General features: G+C 40.6%; 1 protein-coding gene across 1 annotated transcript in view; it reads left to right on the top strand.

The window, feature by feature from the left end:
- The window catches only part of CNGA1 (cyclic nucleotide gated channel subunit alpha 1), a 34349-nt gene extending 20436 nt beyond the window's left edge, over nucleotides 1–13913 (top strand). Inside the window, exons 4-11 of the mRNA XM_024746711.1 lie at nucleotides 1041–1161; nucleotides 1946–2062; nucleotides 3040–3102; nucleotides 8039–8080; nucleotides 8168–8278; nucleotides 9553–9660; nucleotides 10434–10540; nucleotides 12081–13913. Of these exons, the coding sequence (XP_024602479.1) occupies nucleotides 1055–1161; nucleotides 1946–2062; nucleotides 3040–3102; nucleotides 8039–8080; nucleotides 8168–8278; nucleotides 9553–9660; nucleotides 10434–10540; nucleotides 12081–13495 (2070 nt within the window). The 5' untranslated portion in view covers nucleotides 1041–1054 and the 3' untranslated portion in view covers nucleotides 13496–13913. The remainder of the gene's footprint in view (nucleotides 1–1040; nucleotides 1162–1945; nucleotides 2063–3039; nucleotides 3103–8038; nucleotides 8081–8167; nucleotides 8279–9552; nucleotides 9661–10433; nucleotides 10541–12080) is intronic.
- Nucleotides 13914–15712: the final 1799 nt, after the last annotated feature.

Genomic DNA, 15712 nt, shown 5'->3' on the forward strand with positions numbered 1-15712 from the left:
GGATGGATACCTAGCACCCATCTAGGCCCATTTTCCTGGACATCAGGTGTTATCTCCATGCAAGTTTGGAGGAAACACCCTTAGAGATGAAATCCCCAGAGGACAGCACTGTGACTGCCAAGCAGCAGGGGTTGGAGGAGCATCCTGGGCACAGCTGGGCCCTTGGGATGACAGGGCTTCAACGCTGGCCTCCGTGTCCATGGTTAGAAAGCAGTGGCTGTACCTGTGCACAGGCACATTGTTGGGGCCCACCAGGAACTCCTCCAAGTTCCAGGCCATGTCACTGCAGCACACTGAAGACCAGGTGAAGTACTTGGGGCCAGTCATGAGTGCAGGGATGTTGTCATTGGACGCCGGCAGAGCCTCAGGAAAGAAGGCAAGCGCGAGTGTGCCCACGTGCCATTCATGTTACCTGAAGCTGGGCTGGAACCTGCTGCCAGGACAGATTTGGAGTTCAGGATCACTTTGTTCTTGGCGTTTTCCTGATGCCTGAAGTGGTTGCCCGGGAAGCTTAGCACTATGTGTATCAGAATAATTTAGGGGGACTTGTTGAAATGTGGATCAGTTGTATCTTTATTCACTCCGAAATTTGAATACCACTTGAGACCCTTTTTTTTTTCTGAATGCCTGTAGAAATTCACAGTTGATTACACCCATTTTGGTATTTTATTTTACTGCTTTTCATTGTTACTTAATTGTTGGATGTGCCTGTGAGGTCCCTATAGTTTTGTTCCACACCTACATTGCCTAAATATTTCAAAGCTGGAGTAAATACAAATTAAAAAAAAAAAAAAAGAGTTCTACACTTCTGAATTTTAAAAAATACACAAAACCCTTGAATTTAAAAAAATACACAAAAACCTGACTAGTGATCATTAAGTGCTTGGATCATGACTGTATTCTATTAAAAAATAATTCGTACATATAACTGGAAATAAGATTGTTATTTCAGCCTTAGAAGAATGATAGAGCGAAACTTTTGATTACATATGTAAATATATAAAGAGTCTTCCTACTAACAAGACTTTTTTTCTCCCCAGCTATTAAGCTAACCATGAAGAAAATTATCATCAATACACGGCGCTCTTTTGTAAACATTCCCAATGTGATTGTACCAGATATTGAAAAGGAAATAAGAAGGATGGAAAATGGAGCATGCAGGTAAAGGCATGCTTTTTTCTATGTTTTTTTTTTTTGTTTTTTTTTTTTACACTGCACCACCAGGGACATCCCTATGTATTTTTAATACTAGCCAAAGTTCTTCAATTTAAATAAGCTTAATTTCAGTTTAACTTTTAATTTGAAACCTTGAACTTTGTACTTTATTTAATTTAGTGAATTTATTTATTCTTTAGGGCAGCCTTACTTATTTAACAAATGAACATAGATATTATTGTGGTGATTCTTTAGATGTACCTTTGCCAAATATTTCCTTAGTCACTGGCAAGACCTTTCCTCATGGGACATTTCACAACTAAAGGGATAACATTACCATAGAGAAATGTGAAAAAATACAAAGTGTGAAATGCTAACGTGTTTTAAAAGTATAATTTAAAGTGGTCACCCTATAAATGAATAGAATTTGTATAAATGTGGTTGAATTTACTTTTAGTGGAAGGCAATGTTATTACAGGTTCAGAAAACTGTATAACATGACCTGAAGTACAGATATCATACTTTCGATTTGATAAATATTAACTAATCAATGCCTCAAACAATACAAATATGGAAGACCTAGAAAGTAGTTTCTTAATTACACGTATTTTACTGGATTGTGCATATACTCTGTCTAATTCTGTGTATTCTGAACAGTTCTCATCTCACTCTTATTAAAAACTATTGTCTGTGTTCGTTTGAGAGACAAAGAGATGAGAAATGAGACCTGTCCCCCCACAAGGGTTTAAGACACTGATCTAATTAATCTCTGCCTCCTATTGAACCATAGCTCCTTTTCTGATGATGACGACAGTGCCTCTATATTTGAAGAATCAGAGAGTGAAAACACTCATGCAAGGGATTCCTTTAGAAGCAGTAGAGATGGAAGGGGACAGCCATCACAGAGGTGAGCAGTATGATCTATCCCTCCACGTCAGTTTTTAAACTATTATTTAGATGAAAGAAAGCTGTTCTACTCTTCCCCTCAGTGGGCTTGGCCAACACTCCCACTACCCAGCTACTCTGCAGGATCTCGGGAGTAAATTGCTACTTCTGCTCCTTACCCTCTTCTTCTCTTGGGAAACTGCCGCTGCCTGATGATAATTTGTGTCCATGGGGCTCCAAGCCATGAACACTCTTGCTGATCATTTTCCCTGAGACCCGTGTCTGTCCCTTAGGAAACCTCATGCCTAAGTCCTCTCTGATTTCCTCCTTCTTTCTGATCCTTCTTCCAAGCAATTATATGAGAGAGGGTTTAGCTGTCATTCTCTAAAATGCTCTCTCCCATTCAATCCTACTTTCAGGGAAGCAGAGCACTAGGGTGAGTAACGAGACGAGAAAAGCTAAAAAATCCTTAGGGAAAAAAGCACTTGTAGAAACTTCAAACGTGTGACCCTGAGAGTGCGGAAGGAGTGCGGTATTGGTGTGGATCAGGGGTTCCCATCCTGTCAAACATATTTACTTCTACTTTGTTTTTTTCCCTCTTTTTTTTTCCCCCTCCTGTTTCTTTTCTCACTGACCACCTTCAGCTTTCATACTGTTTTCATTTGTCTTGTCTTCCCTTCCTATCTTCCCGGACGATCTAAGTCTTAATCGCTTCCTGGGAGTTAGTAACATCCAAACTGGCTTACTCAGGGTGTGGAGGATGGTAATGTGATGCATTGTGAGCATTGATTAATAAACATTTATTAATTACTTTGGTTCATGGCCCTGGTATTCAGCAACTCATGCTTCATGGAGACTCTATATTTTCCAAAATTATCTAGGCACTGGTTAGTAATGGGTAGAACCTGAAAAGCATTTGTTCTTTAAGACTTTTTATTTACTGTGGACATTACACACATGGTGACTATTATGATTTCACTGTGCTTTTTCATTTCCCAGGGAGCAGTACTTGCCTGGAGCCATTGCACTTTTCAATGTTAACAACAGCAGCAATAAAGAGCAGTAAGTACATTGACAATAGTAAACCAAACCTTTGTTTTTAAAGAAAGACAGTAAAAAGGTAGAAATACATCTGAATGTGTTATACTGCAGATATTTATTAGGCAAACTCTATCTAATCCAATGGAAAAGTTTTTCCATTATTTTGTCCTTTGGTTATTTCCTCCTGAAAAATGTAGCTACTCATGTTACAGGTAATACGTATGTACGTATGTATGTATTTGAATACGCGTAGAAAAACCATGTCTATAGCATATATGAAATTGCCCCACCATGTGGTTAGGGTTAGGGTGGCTGACAAAATAAATAAAACATCATTAATCCTTCCCATTCTGAGCCAATGTGTCTTAGGTCAAGTTTCCCAGGAGACAGTCTCTGAGAAGGAGCTTTGTATACAGAGCTTTATTGGGAGTGCTCTCAGAAATGATACCTAGAAGGGAGTTAGGGGAGTAGGATTGGGTAGAGGGAGAAGTTGAACTTCAGAGAACAGAGCTGATGTGCCATGTGATGCTATGGGGAGCTCTGGAGAAGGGATGACCCTTCAGAGTTCTTCCATAGTTAGGCAATAGGACTGGGCTTTGTGCCCATGCACGGTCATTGTATGAGGACTAGGAAGGGGTGCATAATTTTGAGCATGGTGACTTCCTTCGGCCAAGGCCAGCCAAGGGAGAGAGAAACTATGAGCTGGCAGCAACCCAAACTGGATAGTGGCACTGGTCTAAGCCCTGAGGCAAAAAAGCAAATTAGTATCCATAATATATATTGATGCAAGTCAAGATTATTTGATGCCCTTTCCATGGTGTAATTAACTTGCCCTCAAGTGACTGATTGCTTTCCTCAAGTAATGGTGCTCTTTTAGAGTCATAACATTAGTCTTTGTACCTGGAAGACTGGACATTCAGCAATAGCAGCAGTTAGATCGCCTGGGTGAACGGGACCTCATGGGTTGGGCCCATGTATAGTCTCCATCTCTGCCACAGTGGTGGCTCCATTCACATCCACCTTGTGCCAGCACCGGGGATGCCAGTGACAGAGGCTGTCTTTGTCAGCAGGCTGATTTATTCTGTCTACTTGGTGGTTCTTTTCTTTTCCATGGCACCTGCTATTTGATGGGCATTAATATGGGATACAAAGGTTTTAAAACCTTGTGCTCATGCCCATAAAGTCCATTCAGTCTGCCTATTCTCCAGAATTATTTTTCCCGATCTTGCAATATTTTTTCATCAGGTCCCTGACCAACCACCCAATGCATTGTGACTGCCCATGAATCCTTGTATATTCTTTTTTTTAAAAAAATAATAAATTTATTTATTTATTTTTGGCTTCCGTTGGGTCTTCGTTGCTGCTTGCGGGCTTTCTCTAGTTGCAGAGAGCGGGAGCTACTCTTTGTTGCAGTGCACGGTCTTCTCATTGTGGTGGCTTCTCTCGTGGCAGAGCACGGGATCTAGGCACGCGGACTTCAGTAGTTGCGGCTTGCAGGCTCTAGAGCGCAGGCTCAGTAGCCGTGGCTCGTGGGCTTAGTTGCTCCGCGGCATGTGGGATCTTCCCAGACCAGGGCTCGAACCCGTGTCCCCTGAATGGGCAGGTGGATTCTTAACCACTGTGCCACCAGGGAAGTCCGTCTTGTATATTCTTAATTTGGGTCATTGCCTTTTCCCCACAAAGTAGATGATTGTACACTGCTTAAAGCTGTGCCATTGGTAAGATTAACTTCACTATCTTTTAAGGCCACCTCTAGGTAAGGCTGTATTGTAGGCAACAACTCATTTTGGCTTGCATCCAGATGCTAAGCTGACCCACCCACAGATCATGCTCCATCAGTTGTTCCTATAAGCCCAATATATGGCCATGGGTCGGGGGGGAGGAATAGCCTTGATGCAGCAGTGATAGATGACATGGGGCGAGGGTGCCGAGCCACCTGCTCAGTCCCAAGTACATCACTTTATCATGTGATAGGTTGCAATACATCCTTATGACTTGTTAGTTCTGGCAGGATCCAGCTCATGGTCAGCAGTCATTTTCTGTCCCATGGTTAGATAATCCTCTTTCAGGACCCAATTAACATAATGTCATTGATATAGATATAGTGGACAAATGTGATACTCTGAGGAATGTCCAGATGGTCCAGGTCCCTCTAGATTATGTCATGACAGTGGGAGGGAGAGTTAACATAGCCCTGGAAAATAGTGTAAATACATACTGTTTTCCATCCCATGTGAATATGAACTGTTTCTGACCCTCTTCCCCGATAGTGGTTCAAAATAACACATTCACCATGATTGACCCAGAACCTTAGGAATATGGTACTGATTGGGTGAGTGTATTGTTTTTCACATCTGCCACAGTGACTACAATTGGAACTACTATTTGGTTGATTTTGCAGTAGTCTGCTGCCATCCACCAGGATCCATTTGGCTTTTTTGGGTTTTTTGGGTTTTTTTTTTTTGCGGTACGTGGGCCTCTCACTGTTGTGGCCTCTACCGTTGCGGAGCACAGGCTCCGGATGCGCAGGCTCAGCGGCCATGGCTCACGGGCACAGCCGCTCCGCGGCATGTGGGATCTTCCCGGACCGGGGCACGAACCCGTGTCCCCTGCATCGGCAGGGGGACTCTCAACCACTGCGCCACCAGGGAAGCCCTCCATTTGGTTTTAATAGGGGCCAGACATTGAATTAAACGGGGGTGTGATGGAGAAGCACCACCCCTGCATGCATTAGGTCTTTAAGGATTGCATTTCCTTTCCTGTCCAGGTTGCAATATTGCTTTTTGCCAGCAGGCAGGAGGCAGCTTTAGGGCTTCCACTTGGTCCTCCCCACTATGTTAGCTCTTATTCCACAAGCCAAGGAACTAGTGGAGATGAGGAGATGATTGTCATTCTGCCAATGACCAAATAAATGCATTCCATGTTTACATGGAGGAACTGGACAAATGACCACAAGGGGGCATCCTTAGACCCAGTGGAGGCCCCACAAATTACTACCAAACCACCATATGTCCCTCGCTTTAATGGGGGTGGGGCATGATGATGCTTTAGTCCCTGGATCTCAATATCAACTTGGGTCCTGTGCGAAAATGGCCTTTAATGTATCTAGGTATTCTTTTTTACCCCCAGTGTACAGTTACTTAAGTAAATGATCATTGGTTTTCTTTGGAGGAAAGACTGGGGAAATCATTACTGAATATACTTGTCATGGTGTTGCAGAGTCCTTCTTCATGGGAACTGGGCTTCTCCTGTGACTGGTGGTTTCATTTCTGAGAGCTAGCTCAGGTTTAGAAACTATTCAAGTGGTGGTGACTTTTTATTGGGGTACGTTGCCCTTAACCTCCTGAGCGTCCATTCCCAATTTGTTTTTTATTATAAATGTAAAACAGTACCCTAACAAGTCAACAAGGTGCCCATCTATCTAGGAATACGGTATTCTGTTAACCTCTGCCGTAGCACTCTGTGGGTTAAGACCCTGGCTACTATGCTCACCTTACTGATAATTAAAATGATCAGACCTGTTTCTCTTCTGATGGGGAAGCACTGCCACTGGTCTCTGTGATTTCTAGATCCTGTCATCCCTATTGCTCTCAGGGAAGTCTAGTTCTGTACCCAGTTCAGCATCTCTCACTATCAGCCCTGGTCTACAGAGGACAGCACCAGTGAGCTTCTCAGTAATGCTGGTGCCCCTCTCACCAGCACATTCCCTGTCATTTTTATATCCTCTGAGCCCTCTTAGGGAACATAATCAGTTGGTGGGCTATTTTTCTTACTTAGTGTATCCATTTTAGCCTACCACTTCTCTGAATCTTTCTGATACCTTCCTCCACCATGTGCCATGGTATTTTATAATTTATATTTCACTTAGTTTGAGCTGTCACGTTTTCTGAGCTTCTAAGCGCCATCCAAGAAGTGTGCCAGCACCATCTCCCAGGGCCTATGTTAGGGTGTTAAATCTTGTATCATAGGAATGTACTCCCATAGCAAAAAACTCCACCGTATCTAACTTTATGTTCTGTTTCTATTTGTACATGACAACCTTAGGTGCCAAGCCCCATCTCCTTGTCAATTTTATCTCCTATTTCTCCTTAGTAGCAGCTTTCCACTTATGCTGGGCCATTCCTACCCAGACTAAGTTCATTTGTATATCTGCACCTGAAAACCTCCCTCCCTTTAACATCCTTTCTCTTCTTAACCTCTCCAACTCTTACCCATACTCTGAGGCCTAGGTTTAGACCTACTTCCGTTTAACAGCCTTCTCTGACTATCCCAGTGGTAACGAGATGCCTGATCACTCATGTCTGAATAATACATTTTCCCAAGATATCTGAGCCAACAATGACAGCCTGCTATGACCTTAGCTCTGTCTGACTCCAGAATCCATTCTTCTGCTGATAGAGAAAGCCAACTGCAGAAAGAGCCCGCTAATCCCATATTCTCCACTCAAGAAGAAATTGTAACTCAAGAAGTAACTCTGTTACCACAGAGCTTTTTGTCTGCTCATAAAACATTGCTTCAGTCAGGATTACCCCTCTAAAGAAAATTGATGGCATTGTCTTGAAATTCTCAAAACTCTTATTCAAGTATAAATACAAGTGACATCAAGAAGCTTAAATTATAAGTACCCATTTTTTGGATATACATTGAGACTTTGAAAGTACGCTTTTGGGGACTCTTGTTTCTTAAATTTCCCTCCCTGGGTTTATGCCTTTATCCACCTCCATTTTCTCCAATTTTCCACATGCACTAATTCCCAGGAATTTTATTTGTTTATTGTCGGGGTGCATGTCTATTTCTTGTTGAACCCGCCATTAGGAGATCAGATTTCTGGTCTCTGAGCACAGGGGCAGGTCTTTGAACACAAAGCTCAGAATTCTTGCCCAGTGGAGAGGAAGGTAAACAAGAATGGAGGTGAGAATGTAATTTGATTATGTGATATATTGGTTTTTTTCTATAGAGAACCAAAAGAAAAAAAGAAAAAGAAAAAAGAAAAGAAGAGGTAAGTAAGACTTTGGCATGAATAGCCCCACATTTTTCTATCCATAACATTTTTGTATTTTACCAACTACATCTCTCACTTCTTCAGCAAGCCAGATGATAAAAATAAAAATAAAAAGGACCCAGAAAAGGAAAAGAAGAAAGAAAAGGACAAAGACAAGAAAAAGAAAGAGGAGAAAGGCAAAGACAAGAAAGAAGAGTAAGTATTTTTACTGGCATTGAAATTAGGAAGAAATTTGTGATGGGTTTAGGATGCAGAGATAATTTCCCACAAGTTTATAGTAAAGAGGCCCGGTGTAAAGACTAAATAAATTGTTATCAAATGTGAATTTAATTTTTTTCAAATTTCCTTAAAATTAGCAATGGTAGCCTTAGTTTTCTCATCAAGAATTTTCGGCGTCATGGTTAATTTCCTTCCTTAAGCACTGGTGAAGATAAACTTACCACTGGGACAGATTTAGGATCCAAAGAAAATTGCATTTCTAGGATCTTACCATCAATATTTTTGGCCGAAATAAAAAATTAATAATTTCATTAACATTTTTGAGTCATAAATACTGTATGGCAAATAATCCAAAGTAAAGTAGTCTCATTGCAAAAGCCATGCCTAATTTTGAGAGCAGTATGAATGCTGTCAAAACATTAGCTATTTGAAAGAAACTTTTTAAAACATTTGAGAGTTAGAGTTTCACAAGGATAAGGCTGAGTGATATTTTCAGAGCTATGTTTTTGCTTTTTATTAAAGAAAATATTGTCTTCCAAACGTAAAGAAAACTCTTTACTTATTTGTGCCTGTTAGAAATGTGTTGATGTTGTATAAAAGAAAAAATCCTTAAAAATATAAATTTGATACCAGAAAGTTTTAAAAAATGTCCATTTGATCATATAGTTCCTTCCTTCTTTCTTTTGCCCTCTATTGCCTCTCAATTCCTCATACACACTTAAGAACAAGCACTTTTTATTAGATTGTGTTATATTCTTCTCTCCATACAGATGAGAAAGAAGCCATGAGTTCCCCCTCACAATGTGGTCCCCAGTTGTTTTGTTACCTGGTAGGGAGAGTGGGAAAATCATCACTGTCTCACCAACCATTGCCTACCCAAGGGGTCTGTGGGATATCCAGAGTTCGGCATGATCTATGCCATTGTTCTCTCTCAGTAGCCGGAGTGACAGAAGTGTCTGCAGCATCACAGTAAAACAGGGGCTTTAATAAAAGTCTAAAGTATGGTTTAATGTAAGACTAGTAATTTAACTATCTATCCACCCCTCCCTAACCAGTTTCTTATGACTAATGCACTTATGCCAAGCTAGTCTTCCCACTGTGGAGTGAGCTTCTTCAGCTTATTTCTAATTCATCAGTTGTGGGAGATGGGCATAACCATATTTGATTTTTATTTGAAATAAAATTTTTATTTGAAATAAAAAGATTCTTGTTTCTTGGTAACCTTCCCCTTTATTTCCAATTGCTGCTAGGGAGAAGAAGGAAGTCATGGTTATTGATCCCTCAGGAAGCACATATTACAACTGGCTGTTTTGCATCACCTTACCTGTCATGTACAACTGGACCATGATTATTGCAAGGTGTCTGTATATTTTTGTGGATCTCAAACCACTTCTAGTTTCCAAGTTAACTGACTTAACAGTTTGGCCTAGAGCTCTTTAGGATGTACCTCCTTTCTCCACCACAGGTTGTGAAGAGAGGTTACATCATTCTCAATGTGTTTTCCTAAGAGCAAGAGTAGCTGCTTTGGTTCCCAATATCCTTGGAAATCCAGTACTGGGATGGGGTGGGGTGGGGATACTTTTAAACTTTTGATTGCTCTATCATTTAATTAGAACTTTGGGAGAAACTTTATTTTCTTTGGCCTGCAAGAAAACAATTTTGCCAAGACTGGAAAAAGATCAAGGATCTAGGTTTTATAGAGCAAGATGTGTTTCCCAAGGGATATCTATGGTTCCTTGTCTTGTAGACAGTAAACATCTCAGCCATCCAGGACAAAGCATGATTTCCCAAGGCATTTTGGGTACAAATAGTCAACATGAACCTGGCTATCAATGTGTATCACCCCAAAATACTTTGACGTTAGCTTGAAGTCATTTATTCTCATTTGATGTTTTCACAAAGCTGACTAGCATAATGGAAAGGATGTTGAAATTCAGAAGTGTGAGAAAACTAAATCCAATCCTCAGATTTGGGAATAGATTTGGGAAAGCCATGGTTGATTAAATGGACTCCAAGGACCCCTCCTCGCCTTAGTGTGTTATACTTCTCATCATGATAAAAATTATACAAAGAGGACTTTTACTTAAATTGGTCCCATTTCATTTTATTTATACAAGTTTTTCTTTTACAGAGCATGTTTTGATGAACTTCAGTCTGATTACCTAGAATATTGGATCATTCTTGATTACTTATCAGATATAGTCTATCTTCTCGATATGTTTGTACGAACAAGGACAGGTAAATATGTTCAGTTTTGGATGTTTTGCAATTTCATGCTTTTATCTCTATGTATAACTTGAAATTTCTTTTTTTTTTTGTGGTACGCGGGCCTCTCACTGTTGTGGCCTCTCCCGTTGCGGAGCACAGGCTCCAGACGCACAGGCTCAGAGGCCATGGCTCACGGGCCCAGCCGCTCCGCAGCATGTGGGATCTTCCCGGACCGGGGCACGAAAAAGACTCACAAAAATTTTTTTTAGAGCTCTCAATATATGAAATTGAAGGAAGCCCAACTTGAAAATTCTTAATTCAAGTATTCTTCAAAAAAAAAAAAAAAAAGACTCACAAAAATTTTTTTTAGAGGAAAAAGCACTCTTGAAAGCAAGAGTACCATATACCCACCCACAGGCTTAGGCCACTCCAGCTGATTCAGAAGGATGTTACTAGGCAACCTTCTGGATGTGGATTGATGGCTTTCCTCCATTTTTCTGTTCACTGGGTTTATACCAGGAGAGAGGAATAGAGAGAACAGAAATATTCTGCCAGTTCTGTGGGGAAAGGGTAATTGCTACCTAACAGAGATACCTTGAAGAGGCATGGGGAAAAATGTCATTGTACTCAGCAGAGCTGTACTAGAAATTTTATAAGAAACAGGATGTACATCCTTAATTCAACTTTGTGGTCCATGGTAAGGCATTATTGACCAATAATCTGGGCAGGATCTGATAGCTTCCGACTTTAAGTATTCTTGTTAAGTAGGTATAAGCTCATTTTCTATACTACCACATGCAAAGGTAACCTGTGTATGCAGAGTATTGCTTTTAAGAATCATTATGTAAAATAAAGACATTCTCTAATATCAGTGCACTGGAACAATGCTTCAGTTCAGTTCTATGCACAGCTCTGGTAACCAGGATAGGAAGAGAAACAAATTTTTCCCTAGTGAAATATATCGCGGTACTGAAATTCTGGGTTTAACGCACAAGGTGCATGGTAGCAGCTTAGTAGAAAGGAAAATCCCAGATGTCTAAGGAAGCCTGGGAGGGGCAAGAAAGAGAAGTGAAAGCCTGAAAGTGAAGCCTCAAAGGACATATGCTTCACATTGAAGGGGCAAGGCAAGAATATGCACAATAGTCAAACAGCAAGGAGGTACCCAAGCTTCAAGGGTGGGGCTGGGATTCTGACAAAAGAGTGGCATGAGGAATTAAGCACAGTGCTAGAAAAAGAAAACTTTCCAAGAACACTGTTCATAAAAGGCATAACTTTACCTGGACAAGATGCTGAATCTAGAGAGGTCTGTATATATACCTTGTATATATACATTGCATATAATCTCTCACTTCTGTGCTTACAAAGTTTTACTTTTTATTTCTGCAAAAGAACATTTTCCACAGCCATATGTTGATCAGTACTCATATCTTACTACATTGCTGAAAGCATATTTATTGGAATGAACTCTTGTTTTGAACTCAATGAAGTTTGTTGAGAGTCACTTTAGAAAAATTTACAGTGGCATGAAAAGGAAAAAACATTACTTTTTTTTTTTTTTTTTCTATTTTAGGTTACCTAGAACAAGGACTACTGGTGAAGGAAGAGCTTAAACTCATAGAGAAATATAAATCAAACTTTCAGTTTAAACTTGATGTTGTATCAGTGATACCAACTGATCTGCTGTATTTTAATCTGGGCTGGAACTATCCAGAAATTAGACTAAACAGACTGTTAAGGATCTCTCGAATGTTTGAGTTCTTCCAGAGAACAGAAACAAGGACAAACTACCCAAACATCTTCAGGATTTCTAACCTTGTTATGTATATTGTCATTATCATCCATTGGAATGCGTGCGTGTACTTCTCTATTTCCAAAGCTGTGGGATTTGGAAATGATACATGGGTCTATCCTGATGTTAACGATCCTGAATTTGGCCGTTTGGCTAGAAAATATGTATACAGCCTTTACTGGTCTACACTGACTTTGACCACCATTGGTGAAACACCACCTCCTGTGAGGGATTCTGAGTACATCTTTGTGGTGGCTGATTTCCTAATTGGAGTGTTAATTTTTGCCACCATTGTTGGTAACATAGGTTCTATGATTTCCAACATGAATGCAGCCAGAGCAGAATTTCAAGCAAGAATTGATGCGATCAAGCAATACATGCATTTTCGAAATGTAAGCAAAGATATGGAAAAGAGAGTTATTAAATGGTTTGACTATCTGTGGACCAACAAAAAAACAGTGGATGAGAAAGAAGTCTTGAAGTATCTACCTGATAAACTAAGAGCGGAGATTGCCATCAACGTTCACTTAGACACGTTAAAAAAGGTGCGCATTTTTGCCGACTGTGAAGCTGGTCTGTTGGTGGAGTTGGTCTTGAAGTTACAGCCCCAAGTCTACAGTCCTGGAGATTACATTTGCAAGAAAGGGGATATTGGACGAGAGATGTACATCATCAAGGAAGGCAAACTCGCCGTGGTGGCAGATGATGGAATCACTCAGTTTGTAGTATTGAGCGATGGCAGCTACTTTGGTGAGATCAGCATCCTTAACATTAAAGGCAGCAAAGCTGGCAATCGAAGAACGGCCAACATTAAAAGTATTGGCTACTCAGATCTGTTCTGTCTCTCAAAAGATGACCTCATGGAAGCTCTAACTGAGTACCCAGATGCCAAATGTATGCTAGAAGAGAAAGGGAAGCAAATCTTGATGAAAGATGGGCTACTGGACATAAACATTGCAAATGCTGGAAGTGATCCTAAAGATCTCGAAGAGAAGGTCACTCGAATGGAGGGGTCAGTAGACCTCCTGCAAACAAAATTTGCCCGGATCCTGGCTGAGTATGAGTCAATGCAGCAGAAACTGAAGCAAAGACTAACCAAGGTTGAGCAATTTCTGAAACCACTTATTGACACAGAATTTTCAGCTATTGAAGGATCTGGAGCTGAAAGCGGGCCCACAGACTCTACACAGGACTGAAAAGCTGGTTATTCATAAGGACATGCCTCAGGATCCTTTTGGTGATGTGATGATGGCACCTGTAAGTTGAAAGAAGAGAATGATTCAGCTGGGAATTTTTCCTTAAGGCAAATATGCTTTGCTGCAGGGCACAAGGCCGTACACTCACTTGTGAGGTACTGTGGCTAAAGAATCATCACACTTAGAATTTTTCACAATGGATAACGTGCAAAGATATAAACCAATTAACTTATCAGTATTTATATCTTCTGATTTTTTCACATATGCTTCTTTTATGTAACACTCTTTATAAAAGTGAACAAGTATCCCTCACTTTCAGGCAATTTATATTGTTAAGGAGCAACTGGGAATTACCTGTACATCATGTTCAGGATACCATTTAAAAAGAATTAGAATGCAATAAAGTAAAATAAAACCTAAAGCTGTAGTGGATATTATTTATTTGATAATTTAGTAGAGAGTTTAGGATACTTTAGAGCTTCTGGGACATTTTAGGGACCTTAATCATTTTACTCTAGGGCTTGGGAAGAATGGTTGAGAAAAACTTCTTACTGATAAAAGCATGACAAATTTTATATATATATATATATATATATATATATACACATATATATATGAAATTGAAAATCATAAGTTGTTATAGGAATCTTTTATAATAAAATTTTTTAAATTATCTGATTATTAAGGCCTGACAGCAGTGGCTACTATCTTCTTTCTCTGACTGACCAGCAATAAGAAAAAGAGATAAAGGTAATACTCTTGCTTGGTGATGAACAAAGGAAATTGTTGTTAGAAAAGGAGACCTGAAAGTTCTATGGTCCAGCATGGGCATCATGGGAGCTTCTTAGAAATTTAGAATCTCAGGCCCTACCCCAGACCTGCTGTATCAGAATCTGAATTTTAGCAAACCCCTAGGTAATTCATATATTAAAGCTTGAGAAGCACTTAGCTAGAGAACCAGGAAGGAGTTAATGGGAGGATGGTTCTAGAAAAGAAAAGGGAACTATATGACAAGTGTGTGCTCATGGAAGACATTGCTAATCAATTATACAACTTTACTGCTAAGCCCAGATGTGGCTCAATAAATTCTTAACACAGATCACTGGAATTGATATCAGATTTCTATACGTGCCTATAATAATATGACTAAATGTGGCTTCTTGTTAATTTGACATTTCAGATATCTATGTGGACCTCAATCGGTGCATGCCAATGGTAGAATTTATCCTACTCTACCAGTAGAATATTTATTTATTTACTTATCTATTTTTATTTTTTGTGGTACGCGGGCCTCTCACCACCGCGGCCTCTCCCGTTGCGGAGCACAGGCTCCGGACGCGCAGGCTCAGCGGCCATGGCTCACGGTCCCAGCCGCTCCACGGCATGTGGGATCCTCCCGGACCGGGGCACGAACCCGTGTGCCCTGCATCGGCAGGCAGACTCTCAACCACTGCGCCACCAGGGAAGCCGTAGAATATTTATTGAATTATACATTGTCTTTGCAGCCTTACGTTTCCCTTCTACATTTTATCTGTCTCTTTTATATCGGCAGGCAAGTACTTCACTACAGAGGAAGTGGCTAGTCCTGGAGTGGGTGGATCGTAAGTAATATATAATATGGTTTCTGCCTGAAACAAGTGCTCCTTTTCCTCTCTTTTCTTTCTTATTCTTATTCCTTCTCCTCCATCTGCATTTTATTCTTGTCTTTGTGTTCTTTCTTGCCTGTTATAAAAACCTCTAGACACTGTAAAAAGCCTGGTTGGCTCTTCATAGCGGGCGGATTCAGTAAGATAGGAGTGAGTGAGGGTTACACACCTGGCTCACGGCTGGCTCCCAAAGTAGAAGCGGCCCCAGTCACAGCATCCAGGTGGGGGGGATTTTGAATCTGACCTGGGCTAGAGATATATCCAAGAGTTCTGATTTGATGACCTCTGATCCAAAGCTCTGTGAACTTACATCAGATAGGTAGCAGATTCTTGGTTCAAAGGCTTGGGCTAAGGAGGGTTTAGCCAATTCCTTTTTCATGACTGTTCCAGGTAGAGGCTCTGACAGGTGGTGGTGAAGGCTCCAGTTTTAGACACCTGAAGTGCAAAGCAGAGGTTCACAACTGGGCTTTGGCTTCATGAGGAGATTAAAAAAAAAAAAAAAAGACAGGGAACATGCGGCTTTGGTGAGACTGATGGTAAGTGTGCTGACCTGGGTACACGTGGATGTCAA

The sequence above is a fragment of the Neophocaena asiaeorientalis genome, unplaced genomic scaffold, assembly GCF_003031525.2.
Source record: "Neophocaena asiaeorientalis asiaeorientalis breed wild unplaced genomic scaffold, Neophocaena_asiaeorientalis_V1.1 scaffold19, whole genome shotgun sequence".
NCBI classification, from domain to species: Eukaryota; Metazoa; Chordata; class Mammalia; order Artiodactyla; family Phocoenidae; genus Neophocaena; species Neophocaena asiaeorientalis.